The sequence below is a fragment of the Panulirus ornatus genome, chromosome 56 (genome assembly GCF_036320965.1).
Source record: "Panulirus ornatus isolate Po-2019 chromosome 56, ASM3632096v1, whole genome shotgun sequence".
In the NCBI taxonomy this organism is placed as follows: domain Eukaryota; kingdom Metazoa; phylum Arthropoda; class Malacostraca; order Decapoda; family Palinuridae; genus Panulirus; species Panulirus ornatus.
The window spans coordinates 32,085,875-32,099,617 of record NC_092279.1 but is presented as its reverse complement, the minus strand read 5'-3'; the positions used below and the strand labels follow the sequence as shown (position 1 = coordinate 32,099,617).

The 13,743-nt window shown below is 41.0% G+C and overlaps 1 protein-coding gene across 2 annotated transcripts in view; it reads right to left on the bottom strand.

Moving 5' to 3' along the window:
• Positions 1-13,743, bottom strand: part of crb (cell polarity complex component crumbs) — a 642,968-nt gene that overhangs the window by 418,071 nt on the left and 211,154 nt on the right. For both annotated transcript variants that reach the window (XM_071694202.1, XM_071694201.1), the window contains exon 9: positions 8,126-8,267. In XM_071694202.1, the coding sequence (XP_071550303.1) occupies positions 8,126-8,267 (142 nt within the window). The remainder of the gene's footprint in view (positions 1-8,125; positions 8,268-13,743) is intronic.

The following is a 13,743-nucleotide window of genomic DNA, read 5'->3' as shown; positions in this document are numbered from 1 at the left end:
ATGTAGGTTTGCGGCAGGGGTGTGTAATGTCTCCATGGTTGTTTAATTTGTTTATGGATGGGGCTGTTAGGGAGGTGAATGCAAGAGTTTTGGAAAGAGGGGCAAGTATGAAGTCTGTTGGGGATGAGAGAGCTTGGGAAGTGAGTCAGTTGTTGTTCGCTAATGATACAGCGCTGGTGGTTGATTCATGTGAGAAACTGCAGAAGCTGGTGACTGAGTTTGGTAAAGTGTGTGAAAGAAGAAAGTTGAGAATAAATGTGAATAAGAGCAAGGTTATTAGGTACAGTAGGGTTGAGGGTCAAGTCAATAGGGAGGTAAGTTTGGATGGAGAAAAACTGGAGGAAGTAAAGTATTCTAGATATCTGGGAGTGAATCTGGCAGCAGATGGAACCATGGAAGCGGAAGTGAATCAAAGGGAGGGGGAGGGGGTGAAAATCCTGGGAGCCTTGAAGAATGTTTGGAAGTCGAGAACATTATCTCGGAAAGCAAAAATGGGTATGTTTGAAGGAATAGTGGTTCCAACAATGTTGTATGGTTGCGAGGCGTGGGCTGTGGATAGAGTTGTGCACAGGAGGGTGGATGTGCTGGAAATGAGATGTTTGAGGACAATATGTGGTGTGAGGTGGTTTGATCGAGTAAGTAATGTAAGAGTAAGAGAGATGTGTGGAAATAAAAAGAGCGTGGTTGAAAGAGCAGAAGAGGGTGTTTTGAAATGGTTTGGGCATATGGAGAGAATGAGTGAGGAAAGATTGACCAAGAGGATATATGAGTCGGAGGTGGAGGGAACGAGGAGAAGTGGGAGACCAAATTGGATGTGGAAAGATGGAGTGAAAAAGATTTTGAGTGATCGGGGCCTGAACATGCAGGAAGGTGAAAGGCGGGCAAGGAATAGAGTGAATTGGATCGATGTGGTATACCGGGGTCGACATGCTGTCAATGGATTGAATCAGGGCATTTGAAGCGTCTGGGGTAAACCATAGAAAGTTCTGTGGGGCCTGGATGTGGAAAGGGAGCTATGGTTTCGGGCATTATTACATGACAGCTAGAGACTGAGTGTGAACGAATGGAGCCTTTATTGTCTTTTCCTAGCGCTACCTCGCACACATGAGGGGGGAGGGGGATGTTATTCCATGTGTGGCGATGGTGGCAACAGTATGAATTATGTACATGTGTATATATGTATATGTCTGTGTGTGTATATATTTGTGTACATTGAGATGTATAGGTATGTATATTTGCGTGTGACGTGTATGGATATACATGTGTATAGGGGTGGGTTGGGCCATTTCTTTCGTCTCTTTCCTTGCGCTGCCTCGCAAATGCGGGAGACAGCGACAAAGCAAAATAAAAAAAAATAAAATAAAAAAATAAATATTCATGCTTGCTCACCTTCATCCATTCCCAAAGCAAGCATACCCCACAGAAATAATGATGGCCATCCCCTGCATCAGTGAGGTAACACCAGGAAACAGATGAATGAAGTCAATATCGACTTACATCCATACACAAGCTCTCATGAATGCATGAATACCATAGCTCCCCTATCCACATCCAGGACCTACAGAACTTTCCATGGTGCAGTCCACTGATGGCACATTGACCCCAGTACACCACATTGTTCCAATTCACTCTATTCCATGCATGCCTTCATGTTCAGGCCCTGATCACTCAAAATCTTTTTCACTCCATCCTTTCATATCCAACTTGGTCTTCCACTTCTCTTTGTTACCTCTACTTCTGACATATATATCTTCATTGTCAATCTTTCCTCACTCATTCTCTCCATATGTTCAAACTATTTCAACACACCCTCTTCGGCTCTTTCAACCACATTCTTTATATTTGTACAGATCTCTTTTACCCTTACATTATTTACTTAATCAAACCACCTCACACCACATATTGTCCTCAAACATTTCATTTCCAACACATCCACCCTACTTCATACAACCCTATCTATAGCACATGTCTTGCAACTACATAATATAGGTGGAACTATTATTCCTTCAAAAATACCCATTTTTGCTCTCCGAGATTATGTTCTCTTTTTCCACTCATTCATCATCGCTTCTAGAACCTTTGTACCCTCCCTAATCTATGACTCACTTATGCTTCCATGGCTCTATTCACAGCCAAGTCCACTCCCAGTAATCTAAAACACTTTACTTCTAATTTTTCTCCATTCACACATACTCTTTCAAACTCAATCACCAACTCCTGCAGTTTCTCACTCAAATCAACCACCAATGCTCCATCATAGCCAAACAACAACTGACTCACTTCCCAGGCCTTCTCATCCCCAACAGACTGCATACTCGAACCTTTCCCAAAGACTCTTGTATTTACCCCTTAACCACCCCATTCATAAACAAATTAAACAATGAGGTGACCACATACAGACCAACCTTCACTAAGAACCCTTCACTCTTGTCTCTTCCTACTTGTACACATGCCTTACATCTTTGATAAAAACTTCTCACTGCTTCTAGCAGCTTACTTCCCATACCATATATCTAAGACCTTCCACAAAGCATCTCTATCAACCCTATCATCTGCCTTCTCCAGGTCCATAAATACTACATACAAATCCATCTGTTTTTCTAAGTATTTCCCACACACATTCTTCAAACCAAACACCTGATCCATACAGCCTCTACCACTCCTGAAACCACAATGCTCTTCCCCACTCTGGTGCTCTGTACATGCCACTTTCTCTTATACATCTCTTATTCATCTGTACTCCATTTTTGCAAGTACCATCCAAACACCTTTCTTTTCTCTTTCTATAGCAAGTTTACCTCATCATCCCACCACTCACTACCCTTTCTAATCTGCCCACCTTCCACGTTTTGCATGCCACAAGCAATCACTGCTTCCTTAATTGCCTCCCATTCCTCAACCATTCCTTTTGCTTCATTTGCTCTCACCTTTTGCTTTTCTACACTCAATTTCTCCAGGTATTTCTTCACACAAGTGTCCTTTCCAAGCTCAGTTACCCTCACCACTCTCTTCTCCCCAACATTGTTGCCTCTTTTTCGAAAACCTCTACAAATCTTCACCCTCATCTCCACAAGATAGTTATCAGACATCCCATAAGCTGCCCCTATTACCACATTTACATCCAAAAGTCTCTCTTTTACACAACAATCAATTAATACATAATCTAATAATGTCCATTGACCATCTCTGTAACTAACATATGTACACTTGTGTATATCAGTCTTTTTTCAGCACAAAACTCCACAAGCTCTTCACTATTTCCATTCATAATGCTGAATACCTAATACATATCAATTATACCCTCAACTGCCACATTACTTCCCTTCACATCTCAATCACCCCTTATACCCAGTCTCATGCACCAAAACTGCTGACACACTCACTCAGCTGTTCCCAAAACACTTGCGTCTCATGATCTTTCTTTTCATGGCCAGGTGCAAAAGCACCAAACATCACCCATCTCTCACCATCCACTACCCACATCAATCTAGAACTTACTTCTTTACACTATCACACACTCCCTCAACTCCTGCTTGAGGAGTAGTGCTACTCCCTCCTTAGCTCTTGTCCTCTCACCAACCCCTGACATCACTCCCAAGACATTTCCAAACAGTTCTTCCCCTTTTCCCCTAAAGCTTCGATTCACTCAGAGCCAGAACATCCAGGTTTCTTTCCTCAAACATATTACCTATTTCTCCTCGCTTCTCATCTCAGTTACATCCAAACATTCTGACACTCTAATCTGAGCCTTCAAGGAGGATGAGCACTCCCTGCTTGACTCCTGTTTCCTCTGTTAGATACTGAAATACAGGAGGGGGAGGATTTCCAGCTCCCTTTAGTCACCTTCTATGAATGCAAGAGATACAGAAGTAGAATTCTTACTCCCCAACCTCTCTGCAATTATCTATGGTGCATTTAACTCTCACACTGCAACTTATACAAGAGAATATGGCAAGGATTGCTGGATCTTTTATATTTCTTCCTGAGAAAGTCCAAATTTCCTTACCAGCACACATTCATGCACTACAGAATTCCATGTGTGAAGGCCTTGGGAGCCAACATCATCCCTAACCTATCACCAAAGAATAGAAAAGGAGACAAACTATCTTAAAGCAAATATCAGAATAGTATTTCAAGCAAATGATTCACTAAAGAAATGGTTAATGAAGACAGCATACATAAATGAATTTAAGCTGTATGACAGCAAAGAATGTTTAAGAGAATAAATGAGTAAAACTCACTCCCCATAGAATACATAAGGATAATCATAGGGTGGGGGAGGGGATGAAAGTTCTGGGAGAGTTGAAGAATGCGTGGAAGTCGAGAACGTTATCTTGGAAAGCAAAAATGGGTATGTTTGAAGGAATAGTGGATCCAACAATGATATATGGTTGCAAGGCATGGGCTATAGATAGAACTGTGCGGAGGAGGTTGGATAAGCTTGAAATGAGATGTTTGAGGACAATATGTGGTGTGTGGTGGTTTGATCGAGTAAGTAATGAAAGGGTAAGAGAAATGAGTGGTAATAAAAGGGAGAGCAGAAGAGGGTGTTTTGAAATAGTTTGGTCACATGGAGAGAATGAGTGAGGAAAGATTGACCAAGAGGATATGTGTCAAATTGGAGGTGGAAAAATGAAGTGAAAAAGATTTTAAGTGATCGGGGCCTGAACACGCAGGAGGGTAAAAGGCCTGCAAGGCATAGAGTGAACTGGAGCGATGTGGTATACCGGGGTCGACGTGCTGTCAATGGATTGAACCAGGGCATGTGAAGCGTCTGGGGTAAACCATGGAGGGTTCTATGGGGCCTGGATGTGGAAAGGGAGCTGTGGTTTCAGTGCATTATACATGACAGCTAGAGACTGAGTGTGAATGAATTTGGACTTTGTTGTCTTTTCCTAGAGCTACTTCACGCACATGCGGGGGGAGGGGGTTGCTATTTCATGTGTGGCTGGGTGGTGACAGGAATGAATAAGGGCAGACAGTATGAATTATGTACATGTGTATATATGTCTGTGTGTGTATATACATGTATACATTGACATGTATAGGTATGCATATGTGCGTGTGTAGACGTGTATGTACATACATGTGTATGTAGGTGGGTTGGGCCATTCTTTCGTCTGTTTCCTTGCGCTACCTCACTAACGCGGGAGACAGCGACAAAGTATAATATAGATAAATAATTGCAAGCTCAACATTACATGTGTACCACTCATCAGAGACCATTGGGAACAATATTATAAACTTCTGTCGATATGTTGAAATTGCCTGTCTGTATAGGATGGGGAGGGAGGTCTACATACATGGGGCCCTAACTCTTTAATGATTTTTTCTATCATACGAATTCTTAAGCTTCTCTATATCGTCTGCATTTAGAGTTTCAGCTTATTTCTTTCATCCACAAATCTCATATCACAGCAATACTTCCTTCCATCTTTTTTAATGGGTTTCTTCCTATGACCTCTTGCTGTTCTTTCTTTGTATCTTTTGAATTACTGTTTACTCTCAACTTCAGCAAATTTGATCAAGAAAAAAGAAAGCTGAATTTGAGTCTCCTTTAATAATCATGGGCAACTTTATAGACCCTAACCTTTCCTTGTAACTCGACTCTTTGATTTCAGGTACCATCTTTATTATCCTCCTCTGGACCTTCTCTGCCAAATCTTTTAAGTTTCTTGAAAGTGTTATGACCAAAATGAATTGTATGCCCTAATTTAGGTCTTCTCTCTTCCATCATGGGCAAATATATAACCTCCAACCTCTCCCTGAAACTCATTACCTGTATTTGAATTACTAACTTTGCTGACATACATGGGACTTACAATCAATCTTGACTATTTTTCATTTTAGTATAACACAGTTTATGATTTTTTGAAAGAGAAAAATCAGCCTTCAAGCTCGAGAAAGAGGCCAGTCTGTTAGCAGTGTCATGGTCAGTCATAAGTTGCAGCTGTAAAGTTTGTGATGTCACCTATGCATTCAATCTTAATCTCTGACAGATATCAGAATAGTAAACAACAAGGGGTTAAAGTTAAGAGCAATATTCCATAAAGATGTAGTTACTGATGACTCAAAGGATGGTATTTCCTTATACGTTTCAGTGAGAAATCATGTGCAATGGTAATACTGTTATAGGGATTAATCAAAAATATATCTCTATGGGTTTGGTCCCAAGCTTTGCAAAACAGTCTGTATTGGATATGTTTCTTTAGGTGCTCTAACCAAACTCAAGATGCATAATCTAATTTAGGTCTAATATATGATCTACACATATTACTGAACATTTCCTTATCCATGTACATCAATGCAATTTTCACACTAACTCTTTACTTAATGCCCCTGGAGTCCCTTCTATTTCTATGTGGCTCCTGCAGCACTCATGAAGCCTGCAGCACTCAGGAAATTATGTACACTAGCTGGTACCACATATCATAAAAAGTGCTGTGATGTGAGTGCTTTTAAGTGCAGAGATTACAAGGCAACAGAGAAGTAAGTGCTTGGTGTCTTGTTCATGGTAGATATATCAAGAGCATGAAGGGTTTTGGGATATTTTGAAATCATGTTTGTTGAGTTGTAGTGGTGGGTGATGTCCAGGGCATAAGGAGAGTGTGAGGAATATGGTTTTTTTGATGGGTGTATGTCTAGTGGGTTAGAGTTTGAGACTGAGTTGAAAGGTCCACTGTTTAGTGCTTGTTGGGTTATATCAGTGAGCATGAGTTGTGTCACAGTTATATTTGCTTGGGGTTGGGGATCTGTGAGTAGAAGTCAGTGGGTTGGTAGTTAGTTATACAGTGGGAAGGGTCTAGATCTGTTGCATAGAACTGGGTGCTGAGCATGTTGAGGAAGGTCTGTATTGGGAGGATCACTCTTTCTTTGTGCGGGTGTTGAATGTTTGCGGTTGCTAGGCAGCCAGTAACTGTTCTGAGTGTATTATTTTACTTGGTTTGCATTTTTCTTATAAATATTTGCTACTGAGAGGTTGGATGACCAGGCAGATGAAGCATAAATTGGAACATATGAATTGTTTATATAAGATATTGAGGGATTCATTTCTTAATCTAATGCCAAATAGTGTTCTGTGGGCATTTAGTCTGAGCTGCATTTGTGTTTATGTTATTGGTGTGGGGTGTGAATGTCATGTGTGTTTTGCAGGCAATAAGTATAATGGTTAGTGCTTTGTTTTGTGAGTGAGACTGTCTATTCAGGGTGACTGGAGGATATGAGCTCGATTCATATCTGTCTGGGATTAAAAGAGTGACTAAAGTCATTTGTGGAAATACAGACTTTTGTTCTGAGTTAGCTACTGTTCCATATGTACAATGTAGAGCTGCAAGTTTAATCTTGCTAGGGCAGTGTTAGGGGTGGTGTGATGTGATTTTGAGGTCATATGCATATGAAAGGACCTTCATGCTGATGTTTGCCTGTGGGATGAGAGGATGTGGAGAGAGAGACTGAGGAGTGTTGGAGAAAGAACTGCTCCTTGGGGAACTTCACTACAGAGTTTTAGTGTCTAAGATATGAAGCCACTATGAGTGACTCTTACATGGTGATCAGCTATGAAATTGGCCAACCACTTTTTTGTCATTGTTGCAAAGGTTGGAGTCAAGTATTTTTTTGAGTGCAGATGTATCGAGACAGTGTCAAGTGCTTTGTTGATGTATACTGCTAATGGAACTGTACAGGAGGGGGGTTATGGTTGGATGAATCCATAATGACCAATACATACAGTAGCTGCCTCCTAGCATTTCTCCTAATTTAGAAAAGTAAACAACAGTTCCAAAAGTAATATCAATAAAACTTTCCACACAATTCATGTCATACTAATAGTTCCAAAAGTACTACCAAAAAACTTTCAGCATAATTCCTGTTATACTAAGTTTGCAATAAATCAAATATACTATATAAATGTGCATATACAAAAATGAGGTAAAATTTTTTTTCAGAGTAAATTCTTCATTTATTCCTATAATACAAAACTCAAAAATGGAAGAAAGTTTCTTCCTTTCAGCAAAACAATGTCAAATTTCTTCCCCAGTAATAAAACATTCATGAGTAAATACAATGTTCATAAAGATTTACCATTTGCTTATTCAAAAAATTTTGACAATAAAATGTGTGTACTTACTACTTCACAATGCTTTCCCCCAAAACCTGGTGCACATGCACACTCATAGTCCCCATACAGATCAAAGCATGTTGCTCCATTAAGGCAGGGATCCAAGACTGAACATTCATCAACATTCTCTTCACATATTGCACCTTCATATCTGCAAATTAAGATTCAACATTATTTTCCTTTACAGATACAGCACAGCACTGGAGAAAATAAAAAAAGAAAATTTGACCATACGCCAATGAAAGGGTCAAAATAATGTATTGCAATTCAAAACATCTTTATATCTACAATTTGGTAGAAAAAATATGTCAAACAAGACCACATGAGTATTGGGAGGGTTAGTGACAGCTATGTAGTGAATCAACATTTCAGTGGTTGTCAAGTTGCACTCCTCTGACCCAGGTAGGTGTCTTTTCTTTCTGCCTTACCTACATGTGGACTATTGACATTCTGTCCACAAACACAATCTCTCCTTTTCATATATAACACTTGATAACACTGAACTCACACAGCTCATTCTTCATAACTCTGCAGTGAGCACTATGTGCTAGCCTTGCCTTTAGGCAAAATGGTAGGAACAGTAGAAAGATGCAGTAGATAGGAACATTTAGGCAGGAGCATTAGGTACAAACATTAGGTAGGAACTTCTGTAAACACTGCACTAGAGTCTCCCTCTGCCAGTGGACTGTTAAGGGTAAGGCATAAAGGCTAAGATGCAGCACTGGAGTTTTCTAGTTATGGAGACTCTATTGCTGTGGCCACCCCCTTGAGGGAGTTCCAACTGGAACAGGCATCAAAGATAGACAGATAGACAGACAGATAGATAGACAGATGAAGAGACAACAGTATTCAGGTTAGATACAGGTTGAATCTCCCTGTTCATAATCAAATTACATATTGACTGAAGTTACAGGTTCATCAGGGGTGACATATCAGGCACCTGAAGTTGATACCATAGGTCTAGACTGCTGGTATTCTTCACTTTTTCTTTGATTCTTTTCTTCAATAAGTCTTCCAAATTCACTTATTTCATTTGCTTGAGGTCTTCTTCAGATCACATTAGACTGCAGGAGGCACACACTTGTAATGTAAGTAATCACTTGCAATGAAGCTCCTCTGCTTAAGTCTTGCCATCAACTCTATGATAAACTGAAAGCACCTATCAATAAACATTTTTTTCATATTCTTTTTTTCACGGTTTCTTTTCCACTCTCTCCCTTTCCTTCATTAAGATCACTGACTGGGTTCACAACCATATTCACAATCTACTCATCAATAAATTGATATATAACTGCCACATCTTTATCAACATCCATCCACTCTTCCAAGTCTTAAACTTCCACATTCATGGGTACATTATTGGCTCAGCATTGTTCACTCCCCTTACAGATTCCATCAATTGTTTCTCTGGTGCAACTCCACATCTAATGAAATAGAGCTCACTTGCATCACCATCTTCAAACATTGATGAAAGTCATGAATTGTGCCAAAGCATTCTTGAGAGCTGAGGCACCAAAATCAGACAGTACATGGATCATATCCTTGAAGTACATTTGCTTTCAAAAGTCCTTCACTACTGTCTCAGAAGTAACAGCATTAAGCAAACAATACATGAATTCCAGTTGATATGGGCACCTCAACAATCATAAGATTCACTGTTTTTGAGGATGGCTGAGGGAAGTGCAGTTAGCATAATAAACAGGCTACAAATGTGTTGGCAATAACTACACACAACACTAAGGTGAGCTTAACAATCAATTACCCAGAAGCAACAGAATTTTACAATTTGTGTCAAGACAAACAGAGGGCTAAAGTTTTGGCAAAAAGCAGTTATCAAACCAATCCAAAGTGAGCCTGGAAGTAATTCATCCTTGTTTGTTAGAGGAAATGATTACTCAAGGAGTCCTGACACCTCCAAATGCTCTGGAATGCATTACCCTAAATTTACTCCTGTACATTCCCACTATCCATCACTATCCTAAAACATCATCAACAAACTGCTCAATTAAAAAAAGAGGGATATACGAGAGTATATGTGAGGAGGAGGAATGGTCATCAGGCATTATTGGGTTGAATATTAACAAAAAGGCATGCAAATGGGAGACTTTCAGATGCAAATGTGCTGACAAGGGCAGCTGGTGGGATGCTGATTGCCATCTTGTGAAGGCAAGGGTGAAGTTCTGTAGAGGTTTTTGAAAAAGAGGAAACAATGTCAGGGAGAAGAGAGTCATGAGAGCGTGTAAGTCTGAAAAAGAGATGTGAGAAGAAATACCAGAAAAGACTAAGTGAAGAATGGCAGAAGATGAGAGTAAATGAAGGAAAGGGAGTAAGCGAGAATTGGGAGATATTTGGGGAAGCAGTGCTTGTGTGTGCAAGAGATGCCTGTGGCCTGTGAAAGGTGGGATAAAGGCAGATTAGAAAGGGTAGTGAGTGGTGGGATGAAAAAGCAAGGTTGTCCTAAAACATTTCATTTCCAACACATCCATCCTCCTCCGTACAACACTATCTATAGCCCAGGCCTCACAACCATATAACATTGTTGGAATTTCTATTCCTTTAAACATACCCATTTTTGCTCTCCGAGATAATGTTCTCTCCTTCCACACTTCCTTCATCACTCCCAGAACCTTCACTCCTCCACCCTGTCACACTTCCGCTTCCATGGTTCCATCCACTGCCATGTCCACTCCTAGATATCTGAAACACTTCACTTCCTCCAGTTTTCCTCCATTCAAACTTACATCTCAATTAACTTGTCCCTCAACCCTACTGAGCCTAATAACCTTGCTCTTATTCACACTTACTCTCAACTTCCTCCTTTAACACACTTTTCCAAACACAGTCACCGTCCTCTGCAATTTCTCACTCGATTCAGCCATCAGAGCTGTATCATCAGTGAACAACAACAGACTAACTTCCCAGGCCCTTTCATCCCCAACAGACTGCATACTCACCCCTCTCTCCAAAACTCTTGCATTTACCTCCCTTACCACCCCATCCATAAACAAATTAAACAACCATGAGGACATCACATACCCCTGCCGCAAACCTACGTTCACTGGGAACCAATCACTCTCCTTTCTTCCTACTCGTACACATGCCTTACATTTTTGGTAAAAACTTTTCACTGCTTCCAGCAAGTTCCTCCCACACTATATACTCTTAAAACCTTCCACAAAGCATCTCTATCCACCCCATCATATGCCTTCTCCAGATCTATAACTGCTACATACAAATCCATCTGTTTTTCTCAGTATTTTCACATATATTCTTCAAAGGTTTTCAGAAAAGAAGAGTGAATGTTGGGGTGAAGAGGGTGGTGAGAGTAAGTGAGCTTGGGAAGGAGACTTGTGTGAGGAAGTACCAGGAGAGACTGAGTACAGAATGGAGAAAGGTGAGAACAATGGAAGTAAGGGGAGTGGGGGAGGAATGGGATGTATTTAGGGAATCAGTGATGGATTGCGCAAAAGATGCTTGTGGCATGAGAAGAGTGGGAGGTGGGTTGATTAGAAAGGGTAGTGAGTGGTGGGATGAAGAAGTAAGAGTATTAGTGAAAGAGAAGAGAGAGGCATTTGGACGATTTTTGCAGGGAAAAAATGCAATTGAGTGGGAGATGTATAAAAGAAAGAGACAGGAGGTCAAGAGAAAGGTGCAAGAGGTGAAAAAAAGGGCAAATGAGAGTTGGGGTGAAAGAGTATCATTAAATTTTAGGGAGAATAAAAAGATGTTCTGGAAGGAGGTAAATAAAGTGCGTAAGACAAGGGAGCAAATGGGAACTGCAGTGAAGGGCGCAAATGGGGAGGTGATAACAAGTAGTGGTGATGTGAGAAGGAGATGGAGTGAGTATTTTGAAGGTTTGTTGAATGTGTTTGATGATAGAGTGGCAGATATAGGGTGTTTTGGTCGAGGTGGTGTGCAAAGTGAGAGGGTTAGGGAAAATGATTTGGTAAACAGAGAAGAGGTAGTAAAAGCTTTGCGGAAGATGAAAGCCGGCAAGGCAGCAGGTTTGGATGGTATTGCAGTGGAATTTATTAAAAAAGGGGGTGACTGTATTGTTGACTGGTTGGTAAGGTTATTTAATGTATGTATGACTCATGGTGAGGTGCCTGAGGATTGGCGGAATGCGTGCATAGTGCCATTGTACAAAGGCAAAGGGGGTAAGAGTGAGTGCTCAAATTACAGAGGTATAAGTTTGTTGAGTATTCCTGGTAAATTATATGGGAGGGTATTGATTGAGAGGGTGAAGGCATGTACAGAGCATCAGATTGGGGAAGAGCAGTGTGGTTTCAGAAGTGGTAGAGGATGTGTGGATCAGGTGTTTGCTTTGAAGAATGTATGTGAGAAATACTTAGAAAAGCAAATGGATTTGTATGTAGCATTTATGGATCTGGAGAAGGCATATGATAGAGTTGATAGAGATGCTCTGTGGAAGGTATTAAGAATATATGGTGTGGGAGGAAAGTTGTTAGAAGCAGTGAAAAGTTTTTATCGAGGTTGTAAGGCATGTGTACGTGTAGGAAGAGAGGAAAGTGATTGGTTCTCAGTGAATGTAGGTTTGCGGCAGGGGTGTGTGATGTCTCCATGGTTGTTTAATTTGTTTATGGATGGGGTTGTTAGGGAGGTGAATGCAAGAGTTTTGGAAAGAGGGGCAAGTATGAAGTCTGTTGGGGATGAGAGAGCTTGGAAAGTGAGTCAGTTGTTGTTCGCTGATGATACAGCGCTGGTGGCTGATTCATGTGAGAAACTGCAGAAGCTGGTGACTGAGTTTGGTAAAGTGTGTGGAAGAAGAAAGTTAAGAGTAAATGTGAATAAGAGCAAGGTTATTAGGTACAGTAGGGTTGAGGGTCAAGTCAATTGGGAGGTGAGTTTGAATGGAGCAAAACTGGAGGAAGTGAAGTGTTTTAGATATCTGGGAGTGGATCTGGCAGCGGATGGAACCATGGAAGCGGAAGTGGATCATAGGGTGGGGGAGGGGGCGAAAATTCTGGGAGCCTTGAAGAATGTGTGGAAGTCGAGAACATTATCTCGGAAAGCAAAAATGGGTATGTTTGAAGGAATAGTGGTTCCAACAATGTTGTATGGTTGCGAGGCGTGGGCTATGGATAGAGTTGTGCGCAGGAGGATGGATGTGCTGGAAATGAGATGTTTGAGGACAATGTGTGGTGTGAGGTGGTTTGATCGAGTAAGTAACCTAAGGGTAAGAGAGATGTGTGGAAATAAAAAGAGCGTGGTTGAGAGAGCAGAAGAGGGTGTTTTGAAATGGTTTGGGCACATGGAGAGAATGAGTGAGGAAAGATTGACCAAGAGGATATATGTGTCGGAGGTGGAGGGAACGAGGAGAAGAGGGAGACCAAATTGGAGGTGGAAAGATGGAGTGAAAAAGATTTTGTGTGATCGGGGCCTGAACATGCAGGAGGGTGAGAGGAGGGCAAGGAATAGGGTGAGTTGGAGCGATGTGGTATACCGGGGTTGACGTGCTGTCAGTGGATTGAATCAAGGCATGTGAAGCGTCTGGAGTAAACCATGGAAAGCTATGTAGGTATGTATATTTGCGTGTGTGGACGTATGTATATACATGTGTATGGGGGTGGGTTGGGCCATTTCTTTTGTCTGTTTTCTTGCGCTAC